This window comes from Lissotriton vulgaris, chromosome 1_1 (assembly GCF_964263255.1).
Source record: "Lissotriton vulgaris chromosome 1_1, aLisVul1.2, whole genome shotgun sequence".
NCBI lineage: Eukaryota > Metazoa > Chordata > Amphibia > Caudata > Salamandridae > Lissotriton > Lissotriton vulgaris.
Window position 1 is genome coordinate 2,079,149,992 of NC_141685.1, and position 16,607 is coordinate 2,079,166,598.

The 16,607-nt window shown below is 43.7% G+C and overlaps 2 protein-coding genes across 4 annotated transcripts in view; one reads left to right on the plus strand and one right to left on the minus strand.

The window, feature by feature from the left end:
• The window catches only part of DERA (deoxyribose-phosphate aldolase), a 357,107-nt gene extending 350,119 nt beyond the window's left edge, over positions 1 to 6,988 (minus strand). For 2 of the 3 annotated variants that reach the window (XR_015295847.1, XR_015295846.1), the window contains exon 1: positions 6,862 to 6,988. Coding sequence is in view for 1 of the 3 variants with exons in the window: in XM_086920854.1 (XP_086776980.1) it covers positions 6,862 to 6,892 (31 nt within the window). In the remaining 2 variants the exon portion in view is untranslated. The remainder of the gene's footprint in view (positions 1 to 6,861) is intronic. The other variant, XM_086920854.1, reaches the window with a different exon arrangement.
• Positions 6,989 to 7,693: 705 nt separating this feature from the next.
• The window catches only part of STRAP (serine/threonine kinase receptor associated protein), a 151,667-nt gene continuing 142,753 nt past the window's right edge, over positions 7,694 to 16,607 (plus strand). Inside the window, exon 1 of the mRNA XM_086920863.1 lies at positions 7,694 to 7,986. Coding sequence (XP_086776989.1) covers positions 7,875 to 7,986 — 112 coding nt within the window. The 5' untranslated portion in view covers positions 7,694 to 7,874. The remainder of the gene's footprint in view (positions 7,987 to 16,607) is intronic.

A 16,607-nucleotide genomic window follows, 5' to 3' on the forward strand; every position in this document is an offset into this window, starting at 1 on the left:
AATCAGCTGGCCTCTAAACTGCTAGAAAGCACACCCAACACAGCACATGAATAAAAACAAGTATTAAAAAAACAAAAACAGCAGAAGTTAGTTCCTACCTTTCAAATTATTAACTCACATGCACGGAACAGAACTGCCTTTCAGCTGTGATTCTTCAGAGTTACTTTGAATTGGAAAAACCGCATGGAATAGCTTTTCTCAGACAAGGGTCAAAAGGTTTAAGTGTCAGAGGCCAAGTTCTGTTTTTAGAACTGACTAGCCCTACTGAACGTGATATTTCCACGCAGGGAGCCACTGTGACAGGATGGGATTTCTACATCATACTATGAAAGCTTGTAACTACATTTAAGAAATTGAAGAATTTACTTAGTTGTCTCACTACACTTATGGCCCAGATTCAGCCCTTCTGGAAGAAGATTGGACACCACAGATCTGTTTTAGGTAACATTGGCTAAAGGAAATATTGCATATTCTGTTAGGAGCACATGGGGATATCACTGTTTTCTTGCACAATAATACAAGTGTAGGAGATATGCAGATGGGGTTTATCCTATTGAATAACATTATCAAAGGATAGCAGCGTCTGTAGGCCATATGCATAGAATAGCTCTGCCACACATACAGAAATACTGCTTAAAATTGCTGTGCTAGGGCCAGATCAAAAGTCTATAAAATAAAGTTTGCATTCATGCGCCCTCATGTTACAATAGTACAATTGATAAAGGAATTGGTAGTTGGTTATTAATGTTTTCTAGCTAGCTCAATGTGCTATTTACCTCCTACAAGTTTGTTTGTGCCCAGCTGCCCAAAATAGGGGTAAATAGTGATGACAGAAGGTCACCTGTTACAGGTTACCTACTGTCGCATGGGGTGGGAGATTAGCTCCTCGGCAAATTAAGGGTAAGCAAAATTAAGTAACACATTGTCTTTTTTCTTGCTTTATGTGCTCTCTCTCTCTCTCTCTTTTTCTCACTCTCTCTAGAGCCTGTCTGAGCTGTCTAGGAACGGCCATGAGATGTTTAATTGGCTATTCAGTAATACTGTTTTAAAATTGTTAGCATTAATAAAATGAATAAATAAATATGCCATGTTGCTGCCCATCCTGTCTGATGAAATTATGAAAGGATGAGTAGTCTACACTGCTGTTCCCTTATTTTACCTTTAAAGGGGAACTATATGTGGGTAGTTTTTGTTCTAAAATTCTCAGGTGATAACACCATTATTGTTTATGTTATTCTCATGCTACATATAGTCTTGCAAGCATTGCTAGTCTCTTATTAGTCTGTGTAATTGAGCTGACAGCCCTTATTAGAGCTGGTGAATGTTTTTTTTTCTTTGAAAAATTATGTTACAAAGTCCGGATTGTGAAAAGTAGAATGCACAAGGGTTCACAATGTTAGGAAAGATGCCCGTGTGATCCTCAGCACGCATTTTGAAGGAAAATATTGCTTTATAGGAGTTTGTTTGCCACAATAGGTTTTGCTGGAGAAATTCATGTACCCACTATGTTGAGGTTTTGTTAGTTATTTATGCAAGATTCCTTGTTAAATTAGCAGTTTTAGATTTTCCTGCTACGCCTATAACATGAGAGGATGGCCCTAAGCGTACAATGTCGGTGTTTTTACGTAAGAAAAATCATTTTAGAAGTATCTGCAGTCCTGTACAAGTAGTGAAAGGTTATGACATATGAAACACAAGCTTTTTAAGACAAGATGCACAAAAGAATGATTGTTCTAAGAATTCCCTTTCTTGAGGTTCTTAAGATGAATTATATAGGAATACACAAATGTAAGGATTTAGAGTATGTCTGTATTGTTTTTATTTTCCCTCAGAATTTAGTAAATAAACATAGACTTCCTTGGCTGCTTTAAATAGTGTAACGTTTTACTCTTGTCAGTTCACCCAAAAGTTCCTTTTATACTCGCTAATGGGTCATGGGTGTTTTTTACTCTCAGATAGATGAAGTGGTTCTTGGGTGCCTTGCTAATGTATGGGGCGCCCCAAGCCTAAGAAAAGTATTTGGAAATAGAGTATCCTCTCTGTTGATAGGCCTGGTCTAAAGATTGTTTGTTCTGACCACCAATAGATATCTGCTGCCCTACAACCATTGCCAGAGGTGTCCAGACATCAGATCCAGCCTGGGGAGTCAGCACCAGTCCAGCTTGAAGCCAAGGTGAAGGGAACCAGCACAGGCGTTGCTGGCAACTATAACAGCAGTAATGGTGGAAGATTGGAAGAAGTGTGTACCCCTGTCACTGTCTTGGACGAAAGATGGTGTCACAAATCAGGATGGAAAATTCTTTGCGTGGATCCAGTTTTAGATGCCCAGCTGAGACAGTCACAGACCGACATGGACGGCAAGGAGGCTTTTGCTTGAGGTGACCCCCTTTGAAACAAGGGTTGCTTCAGATATCCCAGCATCATGCCTCTGAGTCCTGGTCCCCAAGTGAATGCAAGTCTGCACCTCTGTTTGTTGATCAAGAGGTGCCTGGGCATACTGGGTACAATCTGTGGCCCGACAAAAGAGCAGTGCGCCAGCGGAGCAATACCGGAGTTAGGGAAGGACTTGAGTTCAGGGTACAGGTGCTGTGCCTTTGGTGCCTGTTAGATTAAAGTGAAGAATACTGGTGCACTGCCTGAGACACTAGGACAGGAGTGTGGTTTTCTTTTTCAAACTGGGTCGTGGTTGTTTCTTGAGTTGCAAGTTGTGCAGCTCCATCGTTTTGATGAACGATAGGAGCCTGCCTGTGAGGCTCAGACGGACACAGGGAGAAGACTCCCCTCTGGCTGGTTGTACAGCGGCTTCTATTTCTTCAAGTACTTTTTAGCAATGTACCCCTTTGGTCGTCCCATTTTTTAGGAGGATTAGCCCTTTGCTGCTCCTCGTCCTAATTCCCATGGCCCTGTGCGGTCCTCCTGGTCCCCTGGAGCGAAAATAGTTTTTGTAATGATACTTGTATTTACTTTAATATTATTATTTGGAATAAAGTTTATTCTGCAAGAGAAACTTTTTTTGAACAGCTGACAAGTATTATTTTGCCCGCCTCTTGAGCATATCAAGTGATACTCCAGCCCTCATAAAAAGAATACTGGAAAAGTCCATTAAAATTTTTTTGTTATTAAGATATTATACTAGACGTGCTGTTGGCTATTCTGAAATTGAAATAGATATTCACTGAAATATATCGGAGTCCTAAAACTTAGAATTGGACTGGATGGTTTGGGGATTTACTTTCCGCTTGGGGTTGGAAAATATTGATAGTTCTGTTTGTAATAATAGCCATTATTCTCTCCTGCTATAAGTGTGTTCGTTATGACCCAATGCTCTGTTCCCCATGTACTCCTTCTTGTATATCACCAGTTAAACAAAATGTTCAAATGTAAATGTCCACCTAGCAATGGATCAGGATATTAATGGATTATGAGGATAGATGTGCAGGATAACTTCTATGTTTCTATTAATTCATAGCGGATGTCTTCAGCTAATGCTAAAACGGCCATCTGTGGAAACAAGCTGAAATGGCTGTTAGCATCAGCTGAAGCCATTTTGGTTTTTGGCAGCCATTTTAGCTAGCCATGTGCTCGCCATGTGCCTTCTCCCTCTTCACTATTGCCTGCCCTTGTATTCTGCCTAAGTCATCAGTTACAGTCAACTCCTTCTGTACAGAGCCAGAGTACTGCACATGCTCAGAAAGGCCGAGCTGGTAGAATGCACCTGCTCTTAGTGTATAACGGTCAGGCTATTTTAACTGATGTCAGCAACTCTGTTACTCCTCCTACTTTGTTGGCTAAGTATTTTTTGTTAGTCCTTATATTTGTAATAACTGTGTGCACACTTGTACTGCCTCTTTTTGAGTCTTCATGCTTACTCAGCAATAAACTGCCCATAAAAGGCCCTTGGTTTCTGTACTCTTTGGACTGTCTCATACAGTGGCCTGAGGGTAGTGTATTGACGCAGTCTCCCTCGTGAGAGATTAATACAATTGTTATTTTGATATTCCAGCTTCCGTGCCAATATCTTCTTTGTTGGTTTAAGGACCAGGTGCATCAGTGAACCCCTAAAAAGGTTTTTCTTTCTACAAATAAGGTGAGAAATGTGCCCCAGAGGTAAATTCAGAATTTTTATATCGCCCAGGCATAGGCAAGTGCCTCCCTTTGAATATTACTATACTTCCTTTCAGTAGGAGATACAACCCTGAAAGCAAAAGCTACTGTAGCTTCAGAAGTTCCTGTTTTTTGACATAACAAACCTCCTAAGCCTACTGCACTGGTATCCACTGTGACAATACACTTGTGACCAGCGACATACTTTTTTAATGCCGAGACATGGTATAGGATATTTTGGAAAAACTTTTTGTTCCATTGGACCCCAACACAACTTTCCTTTCTTCTGCAACATCCTATTAAGAGGTTCCATAAAAGTGGCATACCCACAAACGAATCTTAAGTAATAATCACTTATATGCTTCTTTTAGGGCCTTGACAAGATCTGCTTTGGGTTTAAAGACTTGTGCTGGGATGTAATGTCCTAAATAGTCCACATTATCCGTTAAGAACTTGCACTTGTCCTTTGAAACAGTCATGCCATGTTTAGACCAGATGCTTAGAACTTTGTCTAAAACTCTGTTGTGCTCTTAAAAATCTTTAGCAAATATTAGGATGTCATCCTGGAATGAAAAACTCCATGTATGTCTTTGAATAATGTTAACATCAATTTCTGAAAAACGCTTGCCGCCAATGCAAGTCCGAACAGCAACCGTAATACTTGAAAGCTACAAAGGGAGTGATGAAAGTACAAAGAGTTTGAGACTCTTTTTTAAGCAATACCTGATGATATGCTGCCTTAAAATCGATGTTACTGAAAACGTTTGCCCCTTCTAACGTTGAAATTAGCTCATTAATTTTGGGAAGTGGGTGACAATCAACTAACATATTTTTGTTTAAAGAGCGCAAGTCTGCACAAAAGATGATTTTTCAATCCTTCTTCTTGGCTATTACGACCGCACTGACACATTCAGCAGCATTTGCTGGTTCAATGATATTCTCAGAGCATAATTGATCTAAGTATTGTCTTAACTCATTCCTGACAGACAGTGGCACATCCTAACTTTGCGCTTGACTGGCATGGCACCTGGTGCAGTGCTCGGAACCCCAGAACTTGGAATGTCCTTCAGAAGATGCACTATTACAGCTGAGTACAGGATGCCATACATAACAGCAATAAGCACATAGCAACAAGTGTGTGTATTTAAATCAATTCAACAGCGTGCCCTCCCAAAATACCACGTTAGATGCCATATGTAGTTAGGAATACTGAGCCACTCACGACACAATATGTACACCGCACGAGGTGATCAGGCGCTCACCAGACAGCTGGACACGCACACACTGCCCCACACTAGCTCTCCCCAAGGTCAAAAGCCATCTGTGTCCCCCTTATAAGATGGCTGTACTTGTTATTTATGACTATGATGCTTTTCAAAGAATCTTGTAGTGTTTTAGTGTACCCACAAAATCTATATATGTGTAGCCAAAACTTCTGTACTCTGTGACTGTCTTCAGATGCGCCTCTGCCGATACTCTCCCGGCCGCTGCGTTTAATTATACCAAACTTGTTCCTATTTTGCCAAACACCACTTGTCTTCTCATTTATTTAAGGTACATTCATACTCTAGCAACAAACGTATGGTTTGTCTTAAGGATCTCGATAAGCAAGAGGTGAAGTGGAGCCCTAGAGACGTCGTAGAATCCCTCATGCTTGCCTCATCTGTAGTAAGCCAAAAAAGAACAGTAGTGGTCTGCAACACAACAAATCTAGTTTGATGATTGGCCAGAAGTCAGTGGGCACTTGGCGGAGACAGGTCCAACACTGCTGGGGTTAGACAGGACTGAGGCATGAATGGCACTGGGCCACCTACAGGCGGCTAGTGTGGGTAGTCGGCCCTGGGCGCAGAATCATACAAAAATTACTTGGTTCATTGATGACAGCTACGTAGAGCATATACATTTATTTAGGCTTCCAACTTTTAGTAATCAGCACTCAGTAGATTCTGGGAGATGAAAGAGGGCCAGGCCTGTGCCATACAATTTCAAATATATGTATGCTCAGAACTTATTATTTATTAGTTTTGTGGATTACCCATTGCTTAAACCCGTCCAGCACAGCCTGCACCACCTGTCCACCCTCTCAGAAATACCATACAGGCTACAGGCAGTGTACTGTTAAAATGGTGCTACTGTGCCTTACGGTTTGCATGTCTGAAGGCCTCAAGGATTCATTGTCTGATGTCATGTGACGGCTGTCACTTTAAGACAAACACAAGTTTACTCGTGTATGGGAGGTACAATAGGCACATTTCGCTGCAAGATGTGAGAGGGGCCTTACATTTCAGGGGTTTCAGAACTTTTTAAAGCTTCTTATTGCCCAAAGTCGAAACTTTCTAGTAGTTATGTCTTGACTTCCTTGCTTGGCTTTCCACGTGAGAAAGTCTCCCTCAAGTATCATACGGTAGAATGCCACTCATAAGTACATTGAAACCATGGAAATATCATACATAAGCATTCTAAAAACTTGGCAGCTATGCACGAGGGGTTGTAAGCGGGGAAAGGTGGCGCTTGTTCAAACATAGACTTTACATCCCGGAGCGCACCACATGCATAGACCATGGCTTGATAGATACATGTTGTCCTTTTGACGTGCGTCTATATCTGTCATCACTAAAACGACTATTCTGGAGCCTGAATTTTTCCTTATGGGGATAATTCTTCTCTTCTTGCTGAACTGCAGTTTTATTCCTTTTGACAGTTTGTTTGAGCATGCTATCAGACGAAGTACAATTTGAAGCTGTCAATGCTACTTACCTAAAGGGATACCTTGGTTCCTGGCGGACATAGCTGCAGCTGTGCAATCTCTGGTCCGCACTATGTACCAATGACAGGCCTTGCTGTCACCGCTTCCTGCACGCCCCCTGCACGATACGAACCTTAATACCAACACAAACCGTCGATGGCGGCCATGTTGGAAGGACTTCCCTTTTCTGAAAATGTAACGCACTTAAAAGCAATACAGTTATCCTCTAAAAAAAATCATAATTTTCATCAAATAAATGATGCAGTAGTTTAGCACCCTTACTTTCACTTCAAGATGCGATAACGTGCCGTCTAAGGGTTTGCTAAATATACTTGCTTTCTCGGCAATTCTTCAACAGTTATTTCGTAATTTAAAACAAAGGCCACGTCTCGACGAGAGCCGCAATAAGCTTTTTCGTGTGTGCTGTCAGATCAACATACTGCCCAAAATAATTTCAAACAAGTAACTCCACTTTCGTGGTTTGTGACAGAAGAGGCACACTCCAGCTCTTCGATCGACGCTCAACAAATCAGGAGGGAGAAAGGAGAAACTGCCACAGAAACACTGGGGCTCGTGCCTGACGGTAGCACGGCGGCAAAATGTAACCTTTCTCCCCGCATGGAGCACACAAAACAGTATCTACACGGTACGTTTCTGTGTGTGAAAGGTTCAAAATGGGCGATCATTCTAAAATAAAAAAAAAACGCTCTTTTAATGATCTAAGCGAGGAGAATTTGAATTGTTTAAAAAATACTCCAATAAATTGATAAACTGTTGTACACCCAACATGGCCACCACCGTTGCGAGACACATCTTATGGACGCCGTCTACTCTTGCATGTCTTGCGTGTAGTGACACACTCCGCTCCTCCTATTGCTGCTGCCGCATTGTATTCGTAACTGACGGCGCCTGACGCTCTGCACTTCCGGCTGCGTGCACCTTTCCTCGCCGGTGGTTGTGTTGATCTGCTGCTATCTTACCCGTCGCTTTCTGCGTTTCGCGCAGCCTACCTTCTATAGCAGTCATGGCAATGAGGCAGACTCCGCTCACCTGCTCCGGACACACGCGGCCCGTGGTGGACTTAGCATTCAGCAGGATCACTCCTTACGGATACTTCCTGATCAGCGCATGCAAGGGTGAGAACTACCGGCACAGACCTAATTAAAGCCCACAGTAATTGCTCACAAATACTTTTTCACGCCACCTCGCTCAGAGCCTGTATGTAGACCTTACTTGTCAGCAAGGCCTCATTTGGTTACTCTCTTTGTCTTTTGAATCGTGTTTATCTTTCCAAATACAAAAGGGCCATTTCGAATTCCTTAGTGTGATCCCTATTAGAACTGTCAAAAATGGATTGCTTTCTTTGATTTTCGTTGTATCACCTTGTCAAAACGGATTGTTCTCTCTCTCATTGTAATCAGATCGACGATTATGTGATAGTGCAATACATTAGGCAGCCGCCTCCCTAAACAGTGTCTTAAAGAGCTCCCATTTCCTTTCAAATAACACCACATTGGAGTATGTAGTTAGTATCTTTATTACCAACCCCTGCTTGGTATGGTTGACAGCAGCTCCCAGCAAAATCTGCCTAACATTACATACCCAACCATATATATATATATATATATATATATATATATATATATATATATATTACAGAACACTTACCAAGTTCTACCAGGTAATACATTTCTCACATGGCCAATGGCACTTATGATCCAATAAATCTACTACACCCCCCTACCTCAGTAAGACGGGTCCCGCATAGTACCCCCACGACTTTATTACACTGAACTGTCTGCTTGTAACACTGAAGCACAGTGCTACTCTGTCTTAGTCGTTCACAATACCTTAAAACCTCTTACTGAAGCGCCATATTTATTTGTTTGGGTAGTATACGTAAAAAACTGAAGTGCTTGTTTAACCCTGGATCCCGAAGACTAAAGCGGGGTGAGGGAATGCACAGCTTTGGATAAATGTTCTGAAAGACGGCGACTCAACACAGATTTTGGGTGCAAGGTCTAGACTTAAATAGGTTCATTTAGACCAGAACTCTGGTGGTACATTGGGCGCTTGCCGGATTTGAGGTATTTTTTCCACCTGTTTGTATGGGCACTTAACACCAGAACCTTACATGCTCTAGCCATGTTTCTACTGTACAAGTACTCACACAAACATTTGTACAACAGCAAATCTGTGCCAGTTGTCACACACTAATTGTCCCTTAAATGCAGATATATACGGTTCAGGTTAACTGTTGCTAACACTTTCTAAAAATCAACCACTTAACCGTCCTCAAATAGACCATCTCACTATACATGCTGACTTCAATAGGTGCGTTGACCAGCTGAAAATAAAACACGCTGTCAACTTCGAAATGACTTGACGCTCACCAGTTACTGAATAGACCGATCAAGTGGCATAGCAAAAGCCCTAGTCAACATTTTTTTCTTATAAAGTTCTTTCTCATTGTAATCTTCCCTATACTCTCAACTCCTTCACACCTCACAGTACGGCGATTCAGTCCTCGCCCGCACATACATACCTGTAACAAACGTCTCATCCCTTGCCTCGAAACAATGCAGTTGGCCATGGAAGAACATTTAAAATAGGTGAATGAACCCACAACATTGAGTCCCTCCTACTTTTCTTGAATTTGTATGCGTATCGCATCTCCTTAAAACAATCTAGGTCTGGTTAACCATCTCATTTGGTGACACCCCCACCAGTACAAAATGTATATGATTTACCTATTACAAGAGCCACCACCAAATTGCTTGTAAGAACATTTTGAACACCAATGCACTTACAAGTAACAGATCAGGCACTACAGAGCTTTATTGCGCAAAGTTAAACCCATATTCCTTTCTGCAGAAAGTAGTCTTAAGTTGACTTAACTTGATGCAAGAATATAGCATACAGAACCATATGAGGCGAAAAGTAAGTCAATATATAGATTTGACGTAGTTCAGCCATTCGTCCCATAAAACCAGCTCATGAACTCAATCAAATCTATTTCCGCCAACCAATCCTAAAAATATTGTGTCATGGAGGCACAAAAGATCCTACACAGGCTTTGGTGAGAAGTAGAGACATTTATTAGCAGGAAGAAGACCTACAACGGCGAGCTCCCAATGCAGTCCAGGTCGGCAGTCAACCGACTGACCACAAGGCTCTAGAACTGCATGGAGACTCGCAGCCAGGGTCATAATGCAAAACAGAATAAATGAACTGTTTCAAACGTAAACCCTGCGCAAGGTCACAAGCAGTGACCACATAAAAGTATGTATACCACAAATATTCTAAGATAGAAAAAGTACATTTCTCAATCACTAGTTCTGTTTTTTTCCTTATAAGCTACTTTTCACATCACACCTGCCCACCTCCCCAACACATAGCTGTTTGAAAAAAAAACAATGTGCCATACAAATGAGAACTACGTACATTGAGTTCATACTCCAAAAACTTGTCCAAAACAGGTGACCCTGACAGCGGTCATCCCTGTGGTGTGGTCATGGCGCTTACCTGAGCAGGAATGGCAGCAAAAGGGATCGCCCTGCCACAGGTGTTGTTTATGAAGGGTGATGGGCTAATTGGGGGCAGGATTTCTTTGTTCAATAAGAGTCCTGGTCAGGCCAGGACAACAAACAGTCATACCTGCGTGTACTGGTGTTTACTTGACGACATAACATCTTGGCGACGAAGGGCCGGAGTGTTGTGAGGCTGTTCTCCCGTTTTTCTACTGGGGCAGCAGTGGACTGGCGGCGCTTCATCGGGACGGTTCCTGTGTCCCTGTTCGGCCTTTTGGACGCTGTGTGCTCAGGTCCGGCATCTTGCATTTTGCTCCGTGGTACTTCCTTGCCTGCCTCTGCGAAGTTGGGGGCGTGTCTGGAGCCATCTCTGTGTGTGTGCTGCTGGACCGGCTGGCTCACGATCTTGATAGCGTGGAGGCTGTCAGTTTCCTGCCGCTTGCTGAAGGATTATCGAGCGAGCTTTGGGGGCCCCTGGAGCACGGTGGCTGCCTCTGTGTGGGCTGAACTTGGAGGTCTGGCTGGTTCTACTATCTTTTACGGCCCGGAAGTGTTGGTCCACTGGGTCACCTGTGGCTGGTGTTTCCGGCTGGTGTGCTGGCTGGTGCAGGCATTCTTTCTGGACATTGGGCTCGCCTGTTGACTTGTCCGGGTGAGCGCAATTATGTCTACAGCCCCCCGGTAGAACCTTTTTTGATAGTTGGCCCCCCCTCTGCGCAGGTTGCGCGTTGAAAAGAGTGGGTGGACCGTCTGGAGACCTACTTTGAGGCAATTAATCTGGATGAAGAGAGGAAGCGTCCCATGCTGCTACATCTTGGTGGTGGGGCGGCGATTCATTGGCTGGGGCGATCGGCGGTGGAGGAATCGCCCAATACCTATGACACTTTGAACCTCTGGCGAATCCTGACTATGAGACGTTTCTGCTACGTCAGGCAAGGCAGTTACCCAATGAGTCAGTGGATGTTTTCTTTGCCAGATTGCGGGTATTGGCCAGCACGTGTAGGTTGCCCAATGCGGCAGATGAGATACGAGCCCAGTTCATACAAGGCTGCTAGTCCAGCAAGTTACGGGAGGCAATACTACAAGTGCCTAATATGCCAATGGCGGATATGCTGACCCGTGGTCGGTCAAAAGAACTCTCAAAGGTTAGGACGGCACATATGGATGCTGCTCTCCAACAGTCGGTAAAGAGGGAACCAGTCAATGCCATGATGGTTCAGGGTCAGAGAAACTGAAAATGCTGCCTCGTAAGGTGTATAGACGTCGGACATGCTATGGCTGTGGGGGCTCATTTCCTCATAATGGGACCTGCCCGGCGATTGGGAAGCGGTCTTCCAACTGCAACAAAGTGAACCATTTTGCAAAAGTATGCCGTTCAGCTCCTGCCTGGGGGTCAATTCCTGGGTCGTCCGCCCAAGTGTTTGCCGCTCTTCCCGAACTGGAGGATATGGATGATGATGATGATGATGAAGAGGTTGTCCATGTGTTACGTGCTTTACAGCCTGGGGGTGCAGTACGGAGGGGTTTGCCCAAATGTGATGTCAAAGTGGATGGTCATTTGGTGCCGGCTCTGATTGATACTGGTGCATCCATTAATGTGATGGCTGAATCCATGACGAAGGGACTGCCAAGCCTACCAGTATTGAGTGATACATCGGTCAAAGTATTTGCTTTTGGAGCCAGTGAACCTCTTGTGTTGGCTGGGGTCTTCTCTGCGGTGGTTTCCCATGGCACCCAATCCGTGAAAACTGCGATCTATGTCACCAAGGAGGGTCATGGGATGCTATTGAGCTGTCAGACCGCTGAGCGCCTACAGCTGGTGGTTTTTGCACTGGCTATCCATCAATGGACCATGGATGATTTGCTAAGTCTGTACTCGCAACTGTTTGAAGGCATAGGGTGTCTGAAAGATCGGATGATCAAGTTAAATATTGATGAGTCTGTTAGACCAGTGGCACTATGTCATAGGCGTGTGGCTTTCCATCTTCGACAGAAGGTGGAGGCGGAGTTGATCAAGTTGGAAGAAGCTGGCATCATTGAAAAAGCGGAGGGTCCGACTCCGTGGGTATTCCCAATTGTAGTTGCTCGCAAACCTAAATAGCCTGGAGAGGTCAGAATCTGTGTGGACATGCGATTACCTAACCTGGCAATTAAGCGGGAGCGTCATCTCACTCCCACAGTCGATGACATTGTGGTAGAAGTCAGTGGGTCCAGGTGGTTCTCTAAAATGGATCTCCGCGCTGGATACCATCAGTTGATGCTTGACCCTACTTCCGGGGGAATTACCACTTTTTCCACACATGTTGGGCTCAGGCGTTCTAAACGATTAAGTTTTGGCATTTCCAGTGCTGCCGAAGTATTTCAGGACACTATTCGGGGAGTGCTGGCAGGACTGGAAGGAGTAAATAATGTCAGCGATGATATTTTGGTTCATTCTCCCACTTTAGATGGGCATCATTGTCGTCTGAAAGGTGTATTCCAACGTTTGCTGGATCATGGGTTAACTTTACATAGAGAGAAATTTGAATTTTTGAGGACTGACATTTCATTTTTTGCTTATCATTTTTCCCAAAATGGTGCGTCTCCTGATCCCTTGAAAGTGCTTGATATCCAGACTGCTCCTGCTCCTGTCAACGTATCTGGGGTGAGAAGTTTCATGGGCATGGTGAATTATTGTGGACGCTTTATTCCGGGATTGTCTACTCTAACTGCCCCACAACGAGAGCTTACAAAGTCCAATGTTCCATGGGATTGGGGTTCTGAGCAAGAATCAGCATTTCAAGCCACAAAAAGGGCGTTATCTGCGGATACCACCATGGCCTACTTCAATCCAGCCTTGGATTCGGAACTGGCTGTAGATGCAAGTCCTGGTGGATTGGGGGCAGTATTGTCCCAGCGTCAAACAAATGGTGAATTGGCTCCTGTGGCCTATGCCAGTCGTGCTTTAACTGCTACTGAACAACGATACTCTCACATAGAAAAGGAGACCATTGCAGTGCATTGGGGGTGTCGTCATTTCCATCTGTACTTATATGGTCAGCCTTTTGTAGTGTACACGGACCATAAGCCACTCATTCCTCTGTTTATGGGTTCTTCTTCAAAACCACCACCACGGATTGAGAAGTGGATTCTGCAGCTGCAGGATTATTGTTTGACAGTGGTGTTTCGTCCTGGGGCTATGAATCCAGCTGATTATTTGTCCCGGCATTTTCGACCTGCCTCGGTGTTTGAGACAAATGAGGCTGAGGAGACCGAGGAGTATGTTTGGATGGTGGTCGAGAGGTCTCGGCCTCGCCCGTTTTCTCTGGAAGAAGTTGTGGGCGCCACTGTTCATGACGAGTGTCTTCAGCTATGCTTGGCGGCTATTGGGTCTGGAAAGTGGAATGATGTTCTGGGTGCCGCCAAATGCCATACTGACGATGCCCGATCTACCTTGACAGGGTGGTTTCAAGTTCGAAGTGAATTGACCTGTTCCCCAGAGGGATGATTGGTGATTCCAGCAAGCCTTCAACAGCGGGTGGTGGATCTGGCACATGTGGTCCATCAAGGGGTGGTGAAAACGAAGTCTCGTTTGAGGTCCAAGTTATGGTTTCCTGGTTTGGACTCTCTAGTGGAGAACACTGTTCTGGGTTGTGCACTGTCAGGCTGCTGGGGGGGTGGAGATGCTCCTGCTCCTATTATCACTGAGGAGGTTCCTTCTCCTTGGCAAAGGGCTAGTGCGGACTTCGGATGCTTACCTGATGGTCGTCACATGTTGGTGGTAATTGATGACTTTTTTAAGTATCCCGAAGTGGAGATCATGGACATTACCACCGCAAGTCGTACAATTCCTTTGTTCGATAAAATTATGGCAACCCATGGTTTAATTTCTGAGTTACGTACCGACAATGGACACCCTTTTCCAGTCATGAGTTTTCCTCTTACTTACAGTCAAGGGGCATTTTGCATCGTAGGGTAACTCCCCTTTATGGCCTCAAGCTAATTGGGAGGTAGAACGGTTTATGAGGACCCTGAATAAAAACCTTAAGGATTGCTGTTTCTGACGGTACAATCCAAGTCTTGACGATCTTTTTGTTTCTGAAGGAGTATCGGTTGACGAGCAGGAATGGCAGCAAAAGGGACCACGCTGCCACAGGTGTTGTTTATGAAGGGTGATGGGCTAATTGGATAATTGGGGGCGGGATTTCTTTGTTCAATAAAAGAGTCCTGGTCAGGCCAGGACCACGAACAGTCATACCTGCGTGTACTGGTGTTTACTTGACGACATAACAATCCCCTCACAACAGCCCCCAATAGAACCGTTCCCTATCTTAATTTGCCCCAGAAATCCACAGTGTAGTGGCCAGGACACTGTACCACCGTCATTATGGCTGTGCCCTCTTCATATGGCTAACCTTTCTTAAGGTGCAGACTTCAGCATGTACAAAACCCTTCAACCAACTGATCTGTCTTGGTCCAAGAGCCGATATTATCACATCTGCTTAGTCAATTAACTCCCTCAATCTGCAGGATTGGATTCAAGGGATCATGCATATCACACAGTGTTGTCTTTAAAAGGTTGAATGAGTTCATGCAAACTATGCTGAGAGTACTGTCAACTAAACAATTCCTCAGGGTGTTTTCGCTAATAGTCTCCACTGTCCAGTATTTAAATGCAGTCAACAAGGTGGAACTATCTTCACTACAAACTGAAATCTGGCAACATACACCGACTGAAACACATTTCTAAACTCTTTGAAACCAGCCACTTACTAAAACTATATATCAACCACTCATTGATGACACCAGATCAATTAAATCCACCTATACAAGATACACATGACCAATTGTTCAAGCTGAGATAAGACGCCTACTCTGCACCATGCCAGACATTACAGCTAGCTAAAACAGGCAAATCCATTCTGAAATAATTTGTCCTACTATCCCAGTTTCCAATGGTTGTGTTAGGGGGTTTATTTCTACTTGTATTCTGTTGCGTTGATGTGGTTGCGTTTAGTATGAGCATGTTGTAGGTGGCTTGATGTCCTATTTCTACGTTATCCTGAAAATTCACAAAGGAACCCTACCTTCCCGTACCAGACCAATGGTGTCTTCATGAGATCAGTCATGAAACCCCATCACAAAGTATGGATTTATTTATTTATTTTTACTTCAGACCTGAGATGCTGAAAATGTCATCACATCTACAGGATACCAAGAATATTTTAAATATGATCATGGAGCTTGCCTTTGAGCCTTCCAGTGAGATAGTAACTACATCTAAGAGATCTTTGTACTAACATTTGTGGGGAGGTTACTCTGTGTGGTAGGACATAGCCTCGCACATTTAAACTAGCAGTAACAGCCCACCATCTCACTTGTCATTTCCTGGTAGCAATAGCAGTCCCCAGGTTGAACAAAATGTTTCCCATTAGATAAATGGGGCTTAAGCGACCCTCATATAGGCCTTCTTGTATGGCCGTGACTTTAAAATGAGTCATATTTATACCACTGGCAAAATATGTATGTGTGTCTGTTTATATATTAACAACGGGGAATGTTCTAGGTGCAGCACAATGCCAATTGTCAAGCCCTTGTGGACATTTTTTTTACCCCAGTCTACTAGCACGGAAGAGTGCAGGGCTGTTAACTGCAGAAGAGTTCACGTTTAAAAAAAATGACCATCCCTTGATGCCTGTTGTATATTTCATACCAAAAATACATAAAGATGTGAATAAACCGCCAAGCAGACCAATAATTTTTGCCTGTAACAGCATAATGGAGAATGCATCTAGATACATGGACTTCTATTTGCAGGAACATGTGAAGAAACTTCACTCTTTCTTTCAGGACACTAGTGATCTGCTGAGAAAAATATCTGATATCAAGTGAAACTTAGAATATTTACTCATTTCGCTCAATGTCTCTTCTTTGTATACGAGCATTAATCACAGAGATGGGATTTAGGCAGTTGAGCACTACTTAAATACAAGACCTATGTGTTTCTTTCAACACAACAAAATGCTACTGACCATGATTGTAACTTGCCTAGAGAAATAACTTTTTCCTCTTTCAGAACCAGGTGTTCCAGCAGGTGAGAGGCGTGGCTTTGGGGGCTTGTGTCTCCCTTAGTTACGCCTGTTTGCATATGGGACTATGGGAGGAACCAGTCCTCATGCTTACCTATGGTGAAACAATGTCAATCCTGTCATACGATGGTACCGGTATACTGAGGACCTGCTGATCAT